Consider the following 15646-nt stretch of genomic DNA (forward strand, 5'->3'; position numbering starts at 1 on the left):
CCCCAGAAATACAACAACCGTCCCAGGAAAGATATGTTAGAAAAACCCAAATTACAAGTAAGCATCCAGTTTGTCAGTACAGCTGAGCAGTGTGTTAATTAAAATACATTACACAACTAAATTTCCCACTAACTAAAATTCTAGCTAGTGCTAATTAGAATAAAAATATGAAATTACATGTTCATTATTGCATGATAAGAAATCCTGACCTGTCCTGCACACAGTTACCTGAAAGCCTGAACACCTCTGGTAATTCAAAGTACATTCAGTTCTTTCATTTTACTTATTTACTTGGACTGTTTGAAATTCCCTATATGCAACAAGTACAGTGAACGCTTCTGTAAAAAGCTGACAAAGCTCACCGAGTTCTTTAGCTCACTCTGCAAACACCTACAAGTGCCCTCATTATTAAACACCAAAGTGTTAAATTACTATTAAACACCAAAGTGCCCCGATTGTCCCCATCACTCCAGCTCTGACTGAATGACAGCCTCGAGTGCCGTGCTCACCCCGAGCCCACGGCGGGCCTGGCGCTGGGACACCCAGGACAGCCCATGGCCTGGGGACAAGCTGCACACAGGGGCCCTGAGCTGTCTCCCTGCACCCACAACTGCAGCTGTACCCCTGGCAGCTGCCAGAGCTGCCATGTCCTTGGCTTCTGCTGGGAGCTGCCCTGAGATCCAGCTTTCTCTCTAAGAGTGCTATTTGAAACTGCTCTTTAAATCCACATACCAAACTAGTAACAATTATTTGCATTAAATACTACTAAAAAAGGAAGCCAAGAGTACATGGATGGCATTCTACACAAACAAAAAAAGCCCTCAACTCAACTGCAGCCTGCCTTCCCTCCCTTCTTCTTCCCCAACAGCTCTTGCACCTGCTTCACCATGAGCTTCCTCTTTCTTGCTCTTACAACTTGCATGAAGAATCCAATGAGAAGGAGCCCAATTTCTCCCTGCTACAGCTCCTCTCCCCAGTGCATGAGTAAAACCAGGCGGGCAGTCAGTGCCAGGTGTGCAGCCAGAGTCCCAGCACACCCGTTCTGAGCAGAGGCCCTTCCCCATCACACCTGCCTCTGGCCGGAGCCCTCAGCAGGAGCAGAGCTCAGCTCAGCCCAGCCCGAGACACCAGCCATGGCTGGGGCTGCTGAGGAGCGGCAGAGCTCACAGCCTGTGTGACACCTGGGAGCAGCAGCACTCCCTGCATGGAAACCAAACACAGGAGACACCCACAGCCAGGCCTGGCATCCAAAGTAACTCTGGTTGGTTCTTCAAACTGTAATTACAAATAGTGGATTTAATCCACAATGGCACGTGGTGCCATTCAGCTCCTCAGCATACCCACGGCCCACACGGCACTGATACTGCCTTAATGGGAAGGCACCCCCACAAAGCTATTAAATAACAGAATCCCTTTCTCATTCACAAAGGTGCTGTCCCTTGCAAACTCAGGCCTTAGAAAATCAAACACAAGACCTTAAACCATCCATCAGTTTAGCAGCAGAGGAGCTGAGCAAAAACTGTATTTGCACAGCACAGGTATGCAGAGGGGTGTAACACCTCACCTGAACACTGTGCTCTCATCCTGCCTTCCTGTTCCTTCACCCACTTCAGTGTCCATTCTCACACTATCTCCACACAATCACAGACGAGTTACATTGGAAAAGACCTCCCAGCCCATCGAGTCCAACCTGTGCCCCATCCGCACCTTGTCACCCGGCCTAGAGCACCGAGTGCCACATCCCATTGTTCCCTGGAGACCTCCAGGGAAGGGGACTCCAGCACCACCCTGAGCCTCCTTTTGTCCATGCTGAGCCCTGCAAGATGCCTCAGCTGCCCCTCAGCTGCCCTAGACTTGTACTCTAGACTCTCCACCAGCTCTACTGCGGTTCTCTGGACACGCTCCAGACCTCCACGTCCTTCCTGAACTCGAGGAGCCCAGAGGTGGACACCTCCATGTGTGAAAGCAAACGAAACCCCCTGAATGCCACCTAACCAACTCCGGAGAACGCCTTACCTGCAGGTGCGGAGGCCCCATGGGCGGGGGGATCCCCCCCGGCGGCGGCATCGGGGGCATGCTGGGGTCGAAGGGGGGTCGGCCGAAGGGGGGCCGGGGGGGCGGAGGAGGGCCCCGCATCATCCCGAAGGGCGGGGGCGGCCGCAGGAGGGGCGGGGGGCCGCGCAGCACCGCGCTGGGGGGCGGCGCGGGGCCACGGAACCGCAGCGCCTGCTGCTGAGCCATCCTGCGGAGAGAGGCACAGGAACACGGGTCACTGCCGGCCGCGGCTGCACGGGGACCAGCTGCGGCAGGATCCGGGGAAACCGAGACACCGACAGCGGGAGCCAAACGGGTCACGTTTGAGCGGGTGAAACCAAATGTGTGACTACTTCAACATGTACTTCTGCCACACAATTAGAGGTTATCAGTGCTCAAGTGTGAATTTCGCCTCGTGCAAATGGCCAAGCAGATAACAACAATACAATTTCAAGCAGATTTCCTTTCTTAGAGAACCAACAGACACTACACCAACAGTAAGGACAGCAGAGCTGGGATGGGGTAGGCAGCCACTGGGAAGCGCATCCTTCCTTATCTGCCAGAGCTCCTGAGCACGACCTGGAGCTCGGGCTGCTGCCTGCAACTGCGTCCGGGCCCTGCGGCCGGCCGTGCCCGGAGTGCCGGCTCTGCAGCGCCGGGGCTGCCAGGGGCTCTGTGTGCCGGGAGGACGGACCGGGGCAGGGCAGTGTCCGGGGCAGGGCCGGACCCGGGGCAGGGCCGTGTCCGGGGCAGGGCCGGACCCGGGGCAGGGCCGTGTCCGGGGCAGGGCCGGACCCGGGGCAGGGCCGTGTCCGGGGCAGGGCCGGACCCCGGCAGGCCCGGCCCGAGCGCCGCGGTCTCGCGCTGAGCCGGCCGGCGCTCCGCACGGGCTCTCAGAACCCGCCGCCGTCCGGAGCGGCGCACGCTGCCCTGCGGCTCCGGGACACGGCTTTACCAGCCCCGAGCGTAGGGCCACACAACGGGCCAGTGGGGGCCCAGGCGGGGGACGACACCAGATGCGGCCTGTCCGCACCCGGAGCGGAGCCGCCGCCGCCCGGCCCCACGCCCGGGAGCGGCCCCGGCCGGTGAGCGGGAACAGGGCCCGTCCCGTCGCACGCGGGGCGGGAATGCGGGCGGGAGAGCCGCCCCGGCCCGCCCCGCCAGCCCCGGCCCCGCCGGGCACGCCGGTCTCGGCCCGGCCCGGCCCGGCCGCCGTACCGGAGGTCGGTGCCGAAGCGCTCGCCCGCCGCCGCCGCCTCCCCGTCGCCGCCGCCGCCCCGCTCCGCCATGGCCGCCGCCGTCGCGCGCAGCCGCCCCACCCCCCCGCGGGCCCCGCCGCGCCCCATTGGCCGTCGGGCCTGCCCGTCAGCGCGCTCGGGGCCCAGCCCGCTCCGCCATTGGCCGTCCGGCCCTCCCGTCAGCGCGCGCGGGGCCCAGCCCGCCCCGCCATTGGCCGCCGCGCCCGCCGGCTCTGAATGGGGGGAGCCGGGCGCGCCGCCATTGGCCATGCCGCTCGCGCCTGCGGTCACGTGAGGCGCGGCCCGGGGAGGGGAGCGGAAGTGACTCGCGCCGCAGGGGGAAGGGGAAGAGCAGCGTCCAATCAGCGGGCGGAACCACATGCGCCAATCAGCGCCCGCAGCCCCAGACCACACAGGGAATGTCCCGTCCCGTGACGTCACGGGGCGCTCAGCCAATGAGCGATCCCGGCGGGGGGAGCGCGGCGGCCGCCAGGGGGCGCTGTGTGCGCGGGGGCGCCGGGGAACGGGGGGGAGCGGGAGGGGTCCGGGGAACCGGGGGGGAACCGGGGGAGCGGGAGGGGTCCGGGGAACCGGGGGGGGGGTCCGGGGAACCGGGGGGGAACCGGGGGAGCGGGAGGGGTCCGGGGGAGCGGGAGGGGTCCGGGGAACCGGGGGGGAACCGGGGGAGCGGGAGGGGTCCGGGGGAGCGGGAGGGGTCCGGGGAACCGGGGGGGAACCGGGGGAGCGGGAGGGGTCCGGGGAACCGGGGGAGGGTCTGGGGAACCAGGGGGGAACCGGGGGAACGGGAGAGGTCCGGGAAACCGGGGGAGCGGGAGGGGTCCGGGGAACCGGGGTGTCCGGGGAACCGGGGGGGTCTGGGGGAACGGGAAACCGGGGGAGAACCGGGGGCTCCAGCTCCGGGTGGGCACTGCCAGCCCCGGGTGAGCCCTGCGGTGGGCACTGCCAGCCCCGGGAGCGTTTGGGGGACATCCAGCGCTGCTGGGCAGCACCGGCGGCTGCAGCGCTCGGTGCGCAGGAGCCGCCAGGGACGTGTTCCCGGGACGTGCAGCTGCTTTCGCGATCCCACGTCCCATTCCTGCTCTCAATAGGAAGATCTGTCTTCTCTTAGATCGACAATAGGGAATTCCTCGGGGGCCTTTTGGGGGTGCTGAGCCACGGAGACTCACCCACCCCGGTGTCGCTGCGGGGTCTGTATTCTCGGGGTTTGCTGGATTTTGCTGCCGCTGTGAGGTCTGGGATGGGCCGGGGGTGCTGGGCTCCCCGGAGCCTGCCCGTGTGTCTGCCCGGTGCCCAGGCCGGGCCCTGCACAGTGCCTCTGCTCTCCTCACCAGCACTTCTGTGCCACACATTAAAACTGCTTTGCCCACGAGTGCTCAAATCCTCCACACACAGTGCGGCTGCCTGTCTTCCACGCGTCTTTCATCCTCTTTTTATCTCCCTGTTCCCCGGTTGTCTCCATGTTTTATTGATGTCAAGCGGGCGGGAGCAGCTGCAGGGCCTTCTCCCAGGTTCAGGGGGGCTGGAGCTGCTGCTGTACCCTAGCTCCCTCATCTCTGTGTTCTCAGAACATTCCAGTCAGGAATTCTCAGCGTGCAGCTCCTTCAGGGGCAGTTGGTTAGCAGTGAGCTGCAAAACACGAGGCATTTTGACAAATCTGCTGGCAGCTCCCTGTGCTGCAGGACGTGGCTCTTGGCAGCAGTACAATTTACTGTGATTGATACACACTTCCCTGGATTTCACTGAAACCAAGGATCCCAAAGGCTTGACTGGCTGCTTGCCTGGACACTCTCCCTAACTCCCGTGGGCTCTGGGGGTGCAGGTGCCAGGGGACTGAGCAGCAGGCTCTGTTCATCCCCTCAGGAAGCCGTGGGACTGTTCCTGGGGCTGGGAGGGCATTGCTGACCGTGCTCCTTGGGGAATGGGGCTGTGGCAAGCCCTGGAGCCAGGGGAAATCTCTCTGGGGGAATCCCACACCCACACCCGTTGCAGAGCTAGTGGATCTGCTGATGGAATTCTGCAAATGGAATGGCTGTGGGTGCACTGGGGATCCAGGTTTCCCAGAAAAGTCTGCAGCTGGAACCCCCACTGCAGCCCTGGTCCCCTGTCTCTGCTGCCAACCCTTCCCAGAGCCGTTGTTCCCTGGCTGGAAAGCTGCTGGCTGTGCCAGATACCAGCACAGAGCTGCTCTGCTGCTGCCAGTGCTGCTGCTCTTGCCCCAGAAATTGTTCCCAGGGAGGTTTTCAACTGGGGACCTCCTCAAGTATTTGGATCTCTGTAGTTTTTGAAAGGCTGTTTATGACAGTCTGAGTTCTCTGCCAGAAGGAATCCTGAAGCCCCACAGTGTGGATGTTCCCCTCAGACCTGCCCATGTTCTTGTGTTTTCTTGGTCCAGGGTGAGTGGCCTTCTTCATCCCGGTTGCAGCTCTGTCCCTGAGCTGGTTTCAGCAGCAAGGCTCCTGGTGCAGTGTGGCAGCCCCTGAGCTGCTCTGGGCTCCCACTGCTGGGACTGGCCCCTGCCGCGGAGCTGCAGCAGCCATGGGGTTGTGTCATCTCAGAGACGCCAACATCCTGCCATTCTTTTTTCATTTCTTCAGATTTCAGGTTGAAGTGTGATGACAAATAAAAATTTTGCCCTGAGCTGTCTGCAGGGCCTCTGGGCTGCTGCGGTGCCAGCATCTGCCAGGGAGAGCCCCAGATGCCATGCTGGAGGGTGGCAGTGGGGGGAGGCTCCTGCTGGCACCGAGGTGCCCCGCTTTCCCAGCCTCACGGATCACTGCTGGAGCTGGGGCTGAGGCCATGGGGAGACCCCCATCCCCTCCAGCCGTGGGGGCCCTGGGGGCCATGGCTGCTGTGCCCCTGCTTAGCCTTGGAGCTGGGCTGGCGAGTTCTAAGGCCTCGTGGGGCATCTGGGCATCTGGGCATTGTGGGGAGCAAGTGGGACTGGGCATTACTGAAATTTAACAGGGCACCTCCTGTGTGTGGGCATGGCGCAGCACGGCTCGGTGTGCTGCACCCAGACTCTGGGCACGGAGCTCCCCAGTCTGGTCCCAGGCTTTCCCTGTAGTTACATGAAAACATCCCATTTTTTCCTCTACACATGGAGCCTGCAGATTCCCTCCTACAGGGAAAAAGGGGTGCAGGCTCAGCCATGGTAAGAGCAGCAGATGGCCGGGGGGTCTGAGAGGTGCCCCGTGTCAGGCAGGGCAGGGGTTAGCCCAAAGGAGCTCACTGGAGGTGATGGCTGCAAAGAGCCCAGCAGAGCAGAGCCCGGCCCGGCTGCCTGCAGCACATCACCTCTGCAGCTCCTTGGCCTGCGGGGACAGTGCCACTGGCCCTGCGAGTCTTCTGAAAGCAGCAGAGTGCTGTGACTGCATCAGGTACCGCGGGGCTGGCAGCTGGCCCTGGCCAGGAGGTTGCTTGGCCGCACCCCGAAATTCTGGGAGCATCCAGGGAAAGTTCTCCTGCCTGGAGCCAGCCGCAGAGCTGACACTAATAGAAAAAGACCACTAAAAAGCTGTGTGATATTCTGCTCTGCTCCCGGTCCCTCTCTCTCTCTCTGTTGCTGCTGGCATTTTATGAAATATTGATGTGCCTCGCTGCTGCGGCTCTCCCGTTGTCTCCGCGCCGCTGCCGCGGCTGTGCCGGCCCCACGCCGGCCCGGGGACGGGCCACGGGACGCGCTGCCGTGCGGCGGTGCCGGGAACGGGCTGGGGGACGGGCTGGAGCCGGGTCCCGCGGCGGAGCCGGGCAGCTCGGTGCCGCGGCTGGGGCTCCCGGCCGGGGCCGGGGCAGGCGGGGCCTTCCCGCGGGCTTGCTCGCTCCCCTTCTCATGCGAGGCTCTTCTCCGGCTCCTGACCGCGGGTTCTGGTCCAGCGCCCTCCTCCAGCCCGTACTGCCGCGGGCTTCCCCTCGGGCTGCCGGGGCTCCGCGCCCCGGGGCTGGGGCGCAGCCGAGGGGACACCGAGGGGACACCGAGGGGACACCGAAGGGACACCGAGGGGACACCGAGGGGACACCGAGGGGACACCGAGGGGACAGCCGAGGGGACACCGAAGGGACACCGAGGGGACACCGAGGGGACACCGCGGGGACAGCCGAGGGGACAGCCGAGGGGACACCGAGGGGACACCGCGGGGACAGCCGAGGGGACACCGAGGGGACACCGAGGGGACAGCCGAGGCCCCGTGTCCCCTCCCCGCGGGACGCGCGGGGTTCGCGCTGGCCCTGTGCGAGATCCTCCCCGGAGCGCCTCAAATGCGGCTCCAAACCGGGAGACCGGGCGCTCCGGCTCGCGGTTAATGTTTCATCAGGGTTTGGGGCAGAAGCCGCCTCCGAGCCGCTCTCCGCTCCCGCGGCGGCCCGGCGGCCTGGCACGGCGGCGGGGGCCGCGGCAGGTGACGGATCCCTGCCGTTCCCGGGGCAGCACGGATCTGTGCCGTTCCCGGGGCAGCACGGATCCCTGCCGTTCCCGGGGGCTGCACGGATCTGTGCCGTTCCCGGGGGCTGCACGGATCCCTGCCGTTCCCGGGGCAGCACGGATCCCTGCCGTTCCCGGGGCTGCACGGATCCCTGCCGTTCCCGGGGGCTGCACGGATCTGTGCCGTTCCCGGGGGCTGCACGGATCTGTGCCGTTCCCGGGGGCTGCACGGATCCCTGCCGTTCCCGGGGCTGCACGGATCCCTGCCGTTCCCGGGGCAGCACGGATCTGTGCCGTTCCCGGGGGCTGCACGGATCCCTGCCGTTCCCGGGGCAGCACGGATCTGTGCCGTTCCCGGGGCTGCACGGATCCCTGCCGTTCCCGGGGCAGCACGGATCCCTGCCGTTCCCGGGGCAGCACGGATCCCTGCCGTTCCCGGGGCTGCACGGATCCCTGCCGTTCCCGGGGCTGCACGGATCCCTGCCGTTCCCGGGGGCCACTCTGATCCAGCGCTCCTTCGGCTGCCTGGCACTGCGGTGGGCTGGAGCCAGGCCACTCCTCGGGCCCCAGCTCTGCTGTCCTGTCTCAGGAACGGCGTCGGTGTGAAATCCCAGGTCGCATCATCTCATGGCCAATTTGCTCAGGTTTCCGCGGCGGGGGCTAATGTGTTTTCCATGTTAACGTGCCTGCACGTGGCGTCCAACCTGACTGCAACATGGAGCCACTAACACTACATGACTGGCACACATGCCCCGTTGGCAGGGGATAGGGCTGCATGCGCCGCCGCCGTGCCGCTCCTCCAGCGGCTTTTGCCTGGGCTGACCCCAAATTTACAGTGCTTCAGGTTTCCTCATTAATGGAGGAAACCTTTGTGTTTCCCACAAGGAAAACATTTGCTCTATCCAAAATATGTTAGGTTCCTTCAGTGCCCCTCCCTCAACCCCTGCTAAAGAAACTACTGGGAAAAAGCACAAAATCTGTCTTTGAAAAGTTTAACATTGAAAGGATCATTAAAATTGCTCCTAAATATTTCCTTGTGTTTTTAGATGAGTTATTTTGGATTTTGATGTTGGCAGCATCAGAACTTGGCCAAACCATCCTCTGGTGCCCCCTTGGAGCCAGCCCCGGCTCTCTCTCAAGCTCCACCTTATCTGAAATTGCTTCAGGATTTCGATCCTTTTCCAGCCAAGGGACCTACCCTTGCTGCCTGCTCAGAAATCCCATCCCTAAACATCCCCAGAGGTCACTCCTCAGCCTCACCAGAATGTGCCTGCGTGTCCCAGGCTCTCGTGAGTGCCCAGAGCCGTGGGTATTGCCTGGGGAATCCCAGGGTGTAAAACCAGCCCTGGTTCAGAAGTTTTCCAGAGGCTGTTACCTGCTCTCACTGCGGAACCTGGAGGCGGATCCTTGACCTGTGCTGGTTTTCCTTGCAGAGATCCTCACTCAGGCCATGATGTGATGGCAGCTGCAGACTAATCTGTTTTGGCATTTGGGAAAAACCAGACATATTCTGAAGCAACCGAGGTATCAAACTTTAACCACATCTCCGACTCAGATCTCAGTGTGTTTTGTTCCTGCTGGCAGAGACTGTCAGGTGTGGGGAGCTGCAGGGGATCACGGAGGGCTGTGGGGGGCTGAGGAAGTTGTGGAAGGCTGTGAGAGATCTGGAGATGCTGCACACAGTACTCGAGGCTCTGGCAAATAAGGGGTGAGCACAGGATGCCCAGCTGAACCTTCCTTAGCTTTGCATCACACAGAGGCCTTGAAAATGCAATCCCTCTCCCCAGATAATGCCCGATTTTTGGTGTGTTTATCCTCTGACCCCCTGTATGTTTCTGTGGTGTGGATTGCAGTATTTGGCAGAGTTGTGGTTCTTGGTGGAGCCTGGATGGTACATCTCCCTGCAGCAGCCCATGTGCTGCCCCTTGGCCCTGCCAGGTGGGCACCTGGGGAGGATTTGTTCCCCATGCCACAGACCCTGCCCCCAGCGACATCCCCAGGGCCTTGGGATCTGGTGTCAGGCTCTCCTGGGATGACCAAGGGCCCTGGTAAGACAACAAATATTGTTAGACACACAGCCTCTGGAGGAGGGAAACCCAAGTTTCCCTGCCTGTCCCTCTGCCCTGCATCTCTCTCCACTTCATGCAAGTCTAAAAGCAAGTAAATGCTGGTGATGTGATTCACCTGCCCACCCGCTCCCTGCTCCTTTTGTTCCTGGAATGAGGAGTTCTTCTCATCTGCCTGACAGGAGCATCCACTCCAAGCACAAGGATATGGGGAACAGGACCAAGATCATTCCACTGAAACAAAAAACCTCTCCACCCTAAACAGGGTCTGAGTTATTCACTTCCCTCACTGAGCTCTGAATGCTGAGCTCGGATGGAAAGTGGTGCCTTGGTTCCCCTCTCAGCTGTTGACAGTCCAGAGTAAATGGACAGAGGTCTCCCTCCTCCAACACTCACAAATAATGACTCACACTGGGGTCGGGCAATGCTGCTGCGGGCAGGCAGTGCCAGGGCTGGTCCTGGTGCTCTGGCCCCTGCACCCTGGCAGTCTCTTATCCCGGAGTCCCAGCTCCCCCAGCTGCAGACCGTGGGGACCACGGTTCCCAGCCCAGGGCCTGGAGCAAATCCTGGGCAGCAGCAGAATCCACTGTCCTAGGAACATTTTTCATCTGAAAATGAATGTGTCTCCTTGGAGGACAGATGTCCTTGAAAACTCAGGAGAAGGGAAACACTGAGGGCAGAACATGGGAAGGAAAAGGGGATGGGAAGTTTGGAATTTTGCAGCTGAAATCCAGTTTTCTCTGGGAAAGCAGCTCCAGCCCCAGCTCTCCTTGCCAGTGGCTACTCCTTGGACCTTCTAGTGCCATCATGAGCATGGGCTCGGCTCTACGGCAAGCCAGGAGCCTCAGCAGATCCTGCTGCTCCCACAGGACGTGGACAGCCTGCAGGACATGGGTGGCTGGACCCTGCCCTGATGAGGACATGCACACACCCACTCACACGCATGCACACGTGTGCACACACACACACACACACACACACACACACACACACACACACGTGCTCCTGCCAGGCCATCCGCTATTCCACCTGCACCACAGCACCTGCTGCCTTGCTCCCGAACCCCCCAAGCCCCTGAGCCTTCTCTCCTCTCTTCTCCCTCCTCCTCACACATGCTTTTGTACATCTAGGACCTCCCCCCAGCCCCCTTGTGTTATCAGATGTGCTGCTATTGATTTCCTCCCTGCATTTGTTTATGTTATTCATTATTAATGGGATCATTTTTCCATCCTTTGTGCATGAAGGCAAATTTTGTGTAAAAATCAATTGAGTGAGCAGTGCCAATGGCTTGTTTGGTTTTCTGTGCTTTCATCTCCTGTGCAGAGGTCCCGGGAGACAGAGAGCAGGATATTAAGGAACAAGGGTGGAATGGGGAAAAAATAATAAATCAATCGTTAGTGGTTCAGAAACCATAGACAGGGAGTTTGCCTGCTGAGTCTCTCACACGTGTACTGGGTATTTCCTATTTCAGCAGGTTTCCATTTCCCCTTTATCTGAGCTGTCACTGAAAGGGAATTCCCTATCTCAGCAAATTTCACTTGCATTTTTCATTTTACCTGTGGGAGATGGTAAAATGGTGCATGGGGTGTGTTTTGAAGAATCGAGTGTCCCAGGTGGATCCCACAGACCTACTGCCCAGGACAAGGAGCCCTAGCCCTCCAAGGAAATTGTGAGTCCTGATCCCCAGACACCTGGAGAGACAGATGAGGCAGCAGAGAGTGGGGGGCTGTGATGTGGTGGCAGCTCCTCACAAACGCGGAATTCCAAGCGCTGACTCTGTCCTGCCTCCCATCGCCTGCTGGCGATGCTTACAGGCTCCGGGGCGCTGCTCGTTATCCTGAGGGAAAACGTGGGCAGCTTCTTTGTGCTTCTTCAGCATTAAATATCGGTTCCGAACTCTTCCGCCGAGGCTGAGAGAAATTCATCCCCCGCTCCAGGAAGACGAGATGAGCTTCCCGTATCACAGTGGCTTTACCCCAGAGCACCTGAGCTTTGCGAGCCAGCCCCAGTGGCAGACTAAGGCACCCGTGATGACCAACCAGGACATACCTGATCTCCAAAGTAAATCTCAAACGAAGCGATCAGGTCCTGTATGTGAAACCTGGGCAGAGCCCCCGGAGCACTGCCGGGACAAAAGGAGCCGGGAGGGAGGGAGGGTGAGCCAAAAGGTCAAGGGGCTTAAGGTGTCCCTGGTGAACCTGTTGGAGGTGAGGAGGAGCTCAGAGGAGCTGCTCTGTGGGACAGTAGCTGCGGGTTTGGGAAAGTTCGTTTAGGATTTGTTTTACTTCTTTAAGGCACTATCCAGAGCTGCGCAAAAGGGACAAACGCGGAAACCTTCAAACCTGCAAAGATAGGCAACACAAGAACAGCCACAGGAGAAACAGCCGTGATCCCGTTGCCGTTGTAGGAACAAGCCCGATCCGATCTCCCTTCTGCGGGTGTGCAGGGACAGAGGTGGTGGCCGTGGAGCCGTGAGGGTGTCCTGCACTGCCGGTCCGAGCGAGGGCCCGGCGAGGCTCAGACTGGGCTTAACCCGAGCCGGGGAGGACGGAGGGCAGCGCTAGCGGTTATTTCTGCTGAACACAAAGACGTGAGGCTGCGGTGCCCCGCGGCAGTGGCACCGCCTGGGATCTGGGCTGGATCTCCATTCCCGTGCCAGGAAAGGCTCCCGGCCCCGCGCCCGCTCCCGCCGCCGATCCCCGGTCCAGAGCGGCCGTGCCCGCTCCTCCGGCACCCGGCCGCGGGGCCAGCCCGGGGCGAGGCGGGGGCAGCTCCCAGAGAACGAGGGAAGAGATAAAGGCACATCCTACCTGTAAAAACACGGGCCTGGAGCCCGCAGCTGCGGGGGAAGATGCCGTCGGAGTTGCCTTCTTTAGAGTGCGGAAGGCAATTATTGTTGCGTCGCCTTTATTCTAAATTTTCAGAGCCCACAATATAATATAATGGCATAAGGGCATTTTTTTTGTTAAAGGACATTTGACTGGGGGAAAATCACTGATGATGGTTGGGAAAACGCGGTTCGAGGAAGAGTTACCCTCAAGGAAAAGGTGAATTCGTGAGATCGTTTCCTGACGGGGGAGGAGGATGAGACCAAGTTCTCAAGTTCGATGTTTGTCACTCATTGAAATGCTAAAGTGGAATATCCAGAAGAGGCTCACGCTTCGAACATTAATCTTTAATCGTTAAGGTGCTTCTGGGAATCGCAAATAAAAGCCCTTTCCCCGTCCTGAACACCTTCAGAAACGAACCCGGCATCGGACTTGGTGGAGGGCTGTTTCCGTTTCCCCGGGGCCGGTGGCGGCGCGGGGCCCGGCGGGGCGAAGCCCGGTCCTGTGTCCCGGGGCGTCGCCGCGCTGAGGGGCGTTTATTGAGGGTGCGATTGCTCTTGCAGGTTATTTCGGGTATTCCCGTCGGCGCTGCGGCACGGGACGGCGAGGAACGACACGTCGCAGCGGGTTGAAAAATAAACCTTTATTAGGGAGCGGGGCGGGGTGGGACGGCGGGGCGCAGCGGGAGCGGCTCTGCCCGGGGCGCGCCCCGGCGGCCTCGTCCGCCGCCAGCGCAGCTCGGGGACCGCGGAATTGCGGTGGCGCCGCTCCGCGCCCCGGCTCCGCGCCCCGGCTCCGCGCCCCGGCTCCGCGCCCCGGCTCCGCGCCCCGGCTCCGCGCCCCGGCTCCGCGCCCCGGCTCCGCGCCCCGCCGGCTTTCTGTCCCGGGCTGGCTCGGCGGGCCGGGGTGGGCCGGGGCGGGGCGGGGCGGGGGGCGCTCAGGGCGGTCCGTCCCCTCCCGTCCCGTCCCGTCCCGTCCCGTCCCGTCCCGTCCTGTCCCAGGGTCTACGGGGCCGCGCCGTCAGTGCACCGCCGAGTACTTCATGCGCTTCTGCTTCTGGCGCTGGTTGCAGAACCAGACGCGCACCACGTTCTTCTTGAGGTCCAGCTTCTCGGCGATGGCCGCGATCTTCTCGGCCGAGGGCCGAGGCTGCAGCGCGAAGTACGCCTCCAGCGAGCGCCGCTCGGGCGCGGCGATCGAGGTCCGCCGGCGCTTGCGCTCGGCGCCGGGCGGCGGGTCGGGGCCGGCGGGGCGGGCGCGCCGGGCGGCCTCGGCGCCCTCCAGCCAGGCCTGGAGCACCGGCCGCAGCGCCGTCATGTTGTTGTGCGACAGCGTCAGCGACTCGAAGCGGCAGATCGTGCTCTGGCTGAGCGAGCCCACGCCCGGCAGCTTCAGCGCCGCCAGCGCCGCCCCCACGTCGGCCTGGGTCACCCCCAGCCGCACCCGGCGCTGCTTGAACCGCTCGGCGAACGCCTCCAGCTCCCGCGGGTCCGCGGCGGGCGCGGGAGCCCCCGGGGCGCCCACGGGCACGGGCAGGGGTCCCGCGGCGGCGGCGGGCAGCGGCGGCGGCGGCAGCGGGGCGGGCAGCGCGGGGGGCTCGGCCAGCCCCGCCACGGCCAGCGACGGCGAGAGGTGCTCCAGCAGGTCGCCGCCGTCCAGCGCCGGGTGCGGGAGCGGGTGCGGATGGGCGGCGAGGGCGGCGGGGTGCGGGAGGGCGGCGGCGGCGCAGGGCACGCCGCTCATGGCGTGGAAGGCGGCGTCCGGCTTGAAGTGCGGGTGGAGGTGGTGGCCCTTGGCGTGGGGGGCGATGTCCGCGGCCGCCAGCGCCTCGGCGCGGGCCAGCAGGCTCTCATCGAAGCTCCCAAATATATTGCCCTGCAGCTGCGAGCAAGAGCACGCATGGCGAGGTCAGTGGGGAATTCTGTCATCTCCGCCTGAAAAACCGGCCCCGGCACCGCGGGTCCTCCCCGGAGCTCAGGTCATAAAAATTAATAGGAAGACAGTGGCCCCGCTCCGCATGGAGCGGATCAGGGGCGGGCACGGGGGGGCGCGGAGCCGCGACGCGCGACGGGGCTGTCGACATGAAAAAAACATTAACCCGGTGCCTGTCAGAAAATGTGGCTCGGAGCGGTACTTGCGCTGCATCCACGTACCTGCGGGGCCGGGAGGCAAACTCTGCGCATCGCGTCGCTGCCGGCGTGCAGGCTGGGGAACTTGGGCTCCTGGAGGGCGGCGGGCACGGCGAAGGGCTGCTTGGCGTCCATGGCCATCATCTCGGCGCGGCCCGCGGGCGGGAGGCCCCGGGCATGGGCGCGGGGCTGCGTCTGCCCGCGGCACTGCCCGAGCCGGCGGTGTTCGGTGGCAGAGCTCCGCCGGCGCCCGCCCCCGCCGCGCTCCCGCACTCATCTTACACGCTGCCCGCCCGCACGGGCCGCGCACGCGTGATGCGCCCGCAGGACGGGCAGGGCACGGGCGGCGAGACCCCCGGTGCCCCGGCGAGACCCTCCGGGCCCGCCCCGCCGCCCTCAGCCCCCGCCCGGGCTCGGGCGCGCCGTGGCGGGGTCCGAATGCCGGCAGCGACTCGCGGCCCCCGGGCCGCTCCCGCTCGAGCCCCGCTCTTCCCTCGGCTGCAGGTCCCGCGGGGAGAGGGGAGGAGCGGGCGGTTCTCCGTGGGCAAAACCCGCGGGCTGACGTTTGGAGCAGAGGGGCCGTCGTCCACACAGCCACCCCCGGGGAGCGGCTCTGAAGTTGGCATTGCTCTATTACTGAGCGGCCCTTCCATTTTTGCTCTCCCAATCTTCACACGTCTTCAGACATTACTGCACTTTGAGGCACTAGAGATGCAAATATTTTGCAAAATCCGAAGTTCTTAAGCAAAAATAAAACCTAGTCCGAGATTTAAGGTTTCCAAATGTCATAAGCCTCGGTAAATACGGACCAAGAGCCGAAGGAGCTGCTGTCTGGTTTCTGACAAACGTACTGACTGATCGTGGGCAGAGAAAAGAAACGGTCCTGCTGTGGTGAAACGGGTTCCTTTGGGAA

General features: G+C 62.5%; 2 protein-coding genes and 1 long non-coding RNA gene across 5 annotated transcripts in view; 1 reads left to right on the forward strand and 2 right to left on the reverse strand.

The window, feature by feature from the left end:
• TCERG1 (transcription elongation regulator 1) overlaps positions 1 to 2241 on the reverse strand; it is a 28062-nt gene extending 25821 nt beyond the window's left edge. For all 3 annotated transcript variants that reach the window (XM_021543089.3, XM_021543088.3, XM_021543086.3), the window contains exon 1: positions 2017 to 2241. In XM_021543089.3, the coding sequence (XP_021398764.1) occupies positions 2017 to 2241 (225 nt within the window). The remainder of the gene's footprint in view (positions 1 to 2016) is intronic.
• Positions 2242 to 3738: 1497 nt separating this feature from the next.
• Positions 3739 to 4702, forward strand: LOC144247144 (uncharacterized). The gene is made up of 2 exons (XR_013340839.1): positions 3739 to 3773; positions 4402 to 4702. It is a non-coding gene; the product is annotated as an uncharacterized LOC144247144 (long non-coding RNA).
• Positions 4703 to 13624: 8922 nt separating this feature from the next.
• POU4F3 (POU class 4 homeobox 3) lies at positions 13625 to 14877 on the reverse strand. The gene is made up of 2 exons (XM_021543095.1): positions 14758 to 14877; positions 13625 to 14485 (listed from the first exon to the last, which is right to left on the reverse strand). Exons 1-2 carry the CDS (start codon positions 14875 to 14877, stop codon positions 13625 to 13627), a joined length of 981 nt encoding a protein of 326 aa, XP_021398770.1.
• Positions 14878 to 15646: the final 769 nt, after the last annotated feature.

Source organism: Lonchura striata, chromosome 15 (assembly GCF_046129695.1).
Source record: "Lonchura striata isolate bLonStr1 chromosome 15, bLonStr1.mat, whole genome shotgun sequence".
In the NCBI taxonomy this organism is placed as follows: domain Eukaryota; kingdom Metazoa; phylum Chordata; class Aves; order Passeriformes; family Estrildidae; genus Lonchura; species Lonchura striata.

What these genes read in the sequence shown, in the direction of transcription:
- POU4F3 (XM_021543095.1), bottom strand. Translation starts at nt 14,877, where the DNA reads ATGATGGCCATGGACGCCAAGCAGCCCTTCGCCGTGCCCGCCGCCCTC. An exon ending in TTTGCCTCCCGGCCCCGCAG is followed by an intron (nt 14,486 to 14,757) that starts GTACGTGGATGC and finishes TCTTGCTCGCAG; the next exon opens with CTGCAGGGCAATATATTTGG.